At 37.9% G+C, this 6,590-nt stretch overlaps 1 protein-coding gene across 1 annotated transcript in view; it reads right to left on the bottom strand.

Moving 5' to 3' along the window:
• FBN1 (fibrillin 1) overlaps nt 1-6,590 on the bottom strand; it is a 357,319-nt gene that overhangs the window by 113,636 nt on the left and 237,093 nt on the right. The window contains exons 19-20 of the mRNA XM_007935310.1: nt 4,944-4,997; nt 3,227-3,352 (exon numbers count right to left, since the gene is read on the bottom strand). Of these exons, the coding sequence (XP_007933501.1) occupies nt 3,227-3,352; nt 4,944-4,997 (180 nt within the window). The remainder of the gene's footprint in view (nt 1-3,226; nt 3,353-4,943; nt 4,998-6,590) is intronic.

Raw genomic sequence — 6,590 nt, 5'->3', positions numbered from 1 at the left:
GGGTTCATATTTGTTGTTTGTACTGCCCATGTAACTCTCTCTGTCTTTCTCATCCTCAATGCTGCCATATTGGTCACTCACATTTGGTACATTGAAGGGCATCCCATTTTTGTAGTATATTTCCTGTCAGAGCGGTACAAGGTAACCAGAACACAGAGAATGCCTTCAGAAATAACTCAGAGGCACAGAGGCACAGAGAGCTGGAGGGAGCAAAGCAGTTTAGGGCTCGTTTTAAAGGCTGGAGTCAGCTTTTCTCTTTACTCTGTCTCCAGCATCCATCTTCTATTCTTCACTGGTACATAGGTAGAGGCAGAGATAGAATCTAGACTTTGTCACATGTCACCTAGAAATAGGTGCCCAAAGTGTCTTAATACTGGTATCGAAGAATCAAGATAAATATAGAATTTTGTAGGAAGAGGAGCTTTTGGGGGGGGGGGGGAGAAGAAGAGTCAGAAAGGAAAGGGAGCCAAGTAGAAAAAAGTTGAATTTGAATGAAGTCCCTTATAATAGATTGAGAACAACTATAGTAGACCAAGGAAATTTCTGGGACACAAAAATTCCTAAAAGAAGTCAGAAATACCCAATTAGGCTGATGGAACTTTGAAAAGAATGTGTATAGTATCAAGAGGTCAGGGGACAGCTTACGGGTGTTTCAGGGATGGTAATTTTCTAATAGCTTGCTATGGTATGGTAACTGAAAACAAGCAAAAAAAGAGAACATTCTGGATAATACATGTCAATTTTTCCTCGTCCAAGGGAGAAGTAAAATTATAGAATTTTAGACTGATAGAAAATTTGATTGATTGATTTAAATTTTAAATTGATAAATTCAGTCTCATCCTTTTTATAAGTTAATGCATTATTTTTTGTCCAATCAAAGGAAACAAGCCTCTTAGGAAGGAATTAAGAATTTCCCAAGCTCCCTGGTACCAGAGGACTTTAAATGGTAAAGTAAGGGACCCTGACAAAGAAAACCACCTGATGCCAGGGACATATGGAGATAGGGACTTTTTTGTCTTGAGTGACTGGTGAGAATATATGGTAACTCTTTGATGTTGAGTTCAGCACCTGGTAAGTAGCTGGGGCTTGCTAGATTATGTACTGAGAGAATGAGAAGGACATTTGTGTTTATTTCAATGTGCAACATCTCTGAATAATTTCATGTTCCAAGGATTGACCACCGTAGAGCAGTACTTTTCAAATGCTGCCACTACCATAACACTAGCAGCAGTAAAGAGTAAGCTTTTAATTCCAGAGCCCTAAATGACTTTCAGAAAGTTAAAAAAAAATCTTTTAAATCTTCTGTTTCACCTTAAAAATGATTAATTTCTATCCTGTTGTTGTTATGTGCCGTCGAGTCGGACCTAACTGACAGTGACCCTTCCTTGGGTTTCCAAGGCGGCATCTCTACGGAAGTAGATTGTCCAACCTTTCTTCTGAGGAGTGGCTGGTGGGTTTGAACTGCCAGCCTTCTGGTTAGCAGTCAAGTGCCTTAGGCACTACACTACCAGAGCTCCTAATTTGTATCCTACTCCATAAAATAAGTTTGCTTTTGTGTAAAGTGTGTTTTGTCTCTAAATAAAAAAGATTTATCACCTTGCATTTTGGTTTTGGTATATCCTGGCGTATTCCCATGAGTATAAATACAGACATATCTTGGAGATATTGCAGGTACAGTTCCAGTCCAGACCACCGCAATAAAGCAAGATTGCAATAAAGTGAGTCACACCAATTTTTTGGTTTCTAAGTGTATATAAAAGTCATATTTTACACGATACTACCAGAAGGCTGGAGGTTCAAACCCACCAGCCACTCCTCAGAAGGAAGGTTGCACAATCTACTTCTGTAGTGATACTGCCTCAGAAACCCGAAGAGGGACGCTATGAGTTGGGTCCAACTCAACAGCACATAACAACAACAATAACAGCAGTCTATTAAGTGTGTAACACCATTATGAAAAAGTTTGAAATATTGTGAAAATCATCAAAATAAGACACAGACATGAAGTAATAAGCATATGCTGTTGGAAAAATGCACCAACAGATTTGCTACACAGGGTTGCCACAAACCTTCAATTTGTTTAAAAACAAAAAACATGAAATCATTTATCAAGTACAATTAGAAAATGAAAAAAAAAGTGGTATGGTTGCACCCCAGTTTTAGAAGCCTAATTATACAGTATTGTCCAACGGGATGGACAATACATTTTAGAAAATATTAACCTAGGCAAGTAGAATGTTACAGAGAAAACAATGGTACCATGTTGGCCATTTTCTTCTTAACCAGATTATTTATCTAGTTACTAGTTGGTACTTTTATTAAGGATTGCTAGAACATCGAAAAGGAGCTCTGGTGGTGTAGTGGTTAAAGCATTAAGCTGCCAACCAAAATGTTGATGGTTTGAACCCACCAGCTACTCCATAGGAGAAAGATGAGGCAGTCTGCTTCTGTAAAGATTTACAGCCTTGGAAACTCTATGAGGCAGTTCTACTCTGTCCTACAGGGTCGCTGAGTTGGAATTGACTTGATGGCAGTGGGTTTTTTGGTTAGAATATCAAAAGGTATTTACATGTTAAACTTCATATAGAGAAGCTAGACTTTGTTTGATTAAATCTGAAGAGTGGTTGGATATGTAGATGTATAGAGACCAAAGTTGATTAGTAGTTACCAGGAGTAGGAGGTAGGAAGAAAGGGGGAGCCACTTGTTTAGGAAGCAGTGATTTCCATTTATGGTGATGGTAAGTTTGGCAAGGATTATGGGTGATGGTTAAAAACATGATTAATGTAACTGATATCACTCAGTTGTACATCTGAAAAATGTTGAAATGGCAAATGTTGTGATATACGTGTTTCTACAACAAGTAAAAAAAAGATGTGAGAAATAAATCTAGTAAGTGGCTGGAAAAAAAGGTGCATCTCTTGTCTATATAAAAATAGGGATGGTTTTGTACCCACATGAGAATGGCCCAGAAACTTTGCATTTTATACATGTAAGGAGCTTCTCTTTTACTAGTGAATCTGATTCATGATTATTCATAAATTATCAACATTCTACTGTGTAATTTTCAGTTAATCAAGATATGTATATGCCATGCTGATATCCAAAGTATAAAGTATCCCATTTCCTCAGTCCTTTAAGCTACTCAAGAGTGAGTTTCCTTCCAGTGACAAAGAAAGAAATGGTATGATATATGAAATGTCTTAGAAGAAAAGTGAAACTTCTTACCAACACAGTTTTTCCCAGTTGAATCCACTTCATATCCTGAATTGCATATACACTTATAGGTTCCACGGAGATTTTCACAACTTCCATTTGGGCAAATATCAGGATCTAATGCACATTCATTTATATCTGCACCATAAGAAAGTTCAAAATCAACAACATTCTATAATAAAAATCAAATGAACTATTAAAAACTTAAAATAAATGCAATGATCTTGGGACCTCTTGGAAAAAAACGCTCCTTTCGCTAGAAACCTTGATCTCTTTCCCTTGCCACAAAATATATTGAATCAAATCTTCCTTTTACCAGTACTTGAGAGGAGCTTGCCTTCTGAGCTAGAACTACAAGCTTATCAATCTTTAATCAAAATGAAGGAGACTTCCGGGGCTTCTCATAGTCCAAGGATCCAGATTTAAAAGTAAGTCAACCCCAGAGCCTGAGTTTCCATGACTGGTCTTCCCACTACCAGTCCACCCTGTCTCAATCTTCCTTCTACATTGGCCACCAGACTTAATGTTCTTAAAAACAGGCTGATGATGTCATACTATAATTCAGACTTCAGTATGTTCAACAATATCCTCAAGGTTAAGTTCAAATGTGAGTCCTCTGTTTACTTACCCTAAACCTCTCACAGTTCCATGAGCATACAATGCCCCTTTTTCATTCTGGTTTGGTAATATTTGGACAGGCCTATTCCTGGGAATAGGCCACCTGCTCTGGAAAAGTCTCCCCTACTCTGACCACATATACATCCCTCTTCTGTGTTCCTGCAAACTGAGTGATAATTAAGACTGATTGGTAAGGACAATAAGCAAATAGGTAGTCTCAAATCTTAGTGCCTGACTCTTCTATAAACCTGCTTTTTTTTCCCCCTTTCTTCTTCTCCAGGTCCCTTTCAAAACTTATTCTCCACTAACTCCTTATTCATTATATATTTTCTTACTTCTTCTCTTTCTTATTCTAAACATTTTTCCTCTAGTCTCCAGTCATAGAAAATGATGAATAATTATGTTGAACGAGCAATCAATTCAGCCAGTCCATGTATTTTTAGAACTCTCCCGAATCAATTTTCTTTTCTTTTTTAAAATATACATTAGTAAGATAATTCCTTTCTTTTTCTTATCCTCTATTTCCACACTACACTTTACTCTTTTAACCTTAATTCTTTTCATGGCACCACCAATATCTCTTTGGTTCTAACTCCTATACTTCAATAGTTCACTCCCTTTCAACTCTTAGGTAATTGCATTCATTGCTTGTTGCAAAATGTAAGATGGCTCAGTATTGCTACCTTATAATGACTGAGCATGTCACAGCTAAGAAACCATTTTGAATGTTTACGGATAACAGTTCAGTGAGCCCATAACCTTGAATCATACTTGATAATGAAAGATCTAAAGGAGGCCCAGGCTACCTATTCTCGTGAATGAGCAACCAGAGTCATTGCATGTAATCCACAGGCTCCCATCAACCATGTTGGCAATGTACCTAACCACTTCAGTAACTATCCTCCACACCCAGCAACCCCAGGCCCACTGTACCATAGCTGCATTGCAATTGGGAGCTTCTGAGATCCCAGATATACCATGAAGTGATGGCCAGAGAGGGGGATCAGGCCTGACCAATTATCGGGTGTAAAGGGGCTAACTGGAAACCACAGGAAGGCCTAATATTGTCCCACACATGCTTAAGCTAATAAATTTCAGAAAGAATCCTTACCACTGCCTGCTGATGTCATTCCTGGTCCACTGCTACAGAGCGCCTGATATTCCGCTGCAATAAATTAATAGACAATAAATGATTCCCTTGTTTGCAAAATAGGTTGATACTTCCCTGGGCTTTGCACACCAGTTTCCTGCAAAGTAAGTGGAACTGAAATAAAGTGGTAATGGAAAAGGAGGCATCTCCCAGGGGAGTCACCAATATACCAGACTCCCATTTTAAATGCTGCGTATCACTGAGGAAAATGACATTTAAGGATACAGGCAAGGTATGGCAATTCTTTGTGCAAAGCACTTTCAGAAAAGGTGTTTTTCCTATAACTTGATTTTTTTTTTTTTCCCACCAGGGAACACTTTACACTTATAGTGAAATGTGCCTGTTAAAATGTGGTTTCTTGACTGTTAATAAAACTTTCTCACACAGTCTTGGGAATAATTTTGTTTCTCAGTAAGAGCTGTTTTTTCAGAATGATCAAGTTCTTAACATTTTCTCACTTCTCTCCAAATTCTCTAACTTCCAGTCACAACACAATAAAGTATTTACTCTTGCATTTAACGTGTATTTTTAAAGTTCATCTGTGTCAGAATACTGGATTCATTCTCTGTGATAAATCCATAGGGAAAGTGTTGATTAATGTTAAAACTGTAAGATTTTATAAGGTACACCGACTATGTTCCCAAATTTGTGATGAAATTAAATTTCTATTTCTTCAAACTGATATAATGTTTTACGTATAATTCAAACAATAAGAACAAATGATGTAAATGGAGAACTAGCTGGAATTACATTTTATCCAAGAAAAAGAAACTGAAGTGTCCTCTTAGTGGCCCATTGTTTCTGGCAGCCACAGAGTCTCATGGTCAAATGTACATCATTTTTGCTTAAGTGGAGAAGAAAACTGGATATTAGGGATGGATCCTTTGACAACTACACCTCACTGTCAAAGCAAATAGTTTAAGTTTTTACACTTCTACTTGCCAGAAAATTGCATTCCTGAGGACAATAGATATAAATGAGCTGTTGTTGTTAGATGCTGTTGAATTGGTTCCAACTCAGACCCTATCTACAACAGAAAGAAACACTGCCTGGTTCTTTACCATCCTCATAATCACTATGTTTGAGCCTACTCTTGTAGCCACTGTGTCAATCTCTCTCATTGAGGGTCGTCTTGTTTTTTGATGACCTTCCACTTTACCAAGATGATGTGCTTCTCCAAGGACTGGTCCCTCCTGGTGCTATGTTCAAAGTACCTGTGATGAACTCTCACCATCCTCACTACTAAGGAACATTCTAGGTATACTTCTTTCAAGACAAGCTTTGTGTGCTCTTCCGGCAGTCCATGGTATGTATATTCAACATTCTTCACCATACATATGCATCAATACAAATGCATCCAACACCATACAAATGTATCAATTCTTCTTTGACCTTCCTTATTCATTGCCAGCTTTTGCATGCATGAGATAATTAAAATACCATGGCTTGGATCTTGTGCATCTTAGTCCTTAAAGTGATATTTTTGCTTGTTAATGATATTTTTGCTTTTCAACACCTTGTTGTTGTTGTTGTTATGTGGCGTCGAGTCAAACCCGACTCATAGCGACCCCTCCTTGGATTTCCGAGGCAGTATCACTACGGAAGTAG

The sequence above is a fragment of the Orycteropus afer genome, unplaced genomic scaffold, assembly GCF_000298275.1.
Source record: "Orycteropus afer afer isolate SDZICR_OR568_19922 unplaced genomic scaffold, OryAfe1.0 scaffold00026, whole genome shotgun sequence".
Lineage (NCBI taxonomy): Eukaryota > Metazoa > Chordata > Mammalia > Tubulidentata > Orycteropodidae > Orycteropus > Orycteropus afer.
Note: the sequence above shows the minus strand (reverse complement) of the source record. Positions and strands in the feature narration are given on the sequence as shown.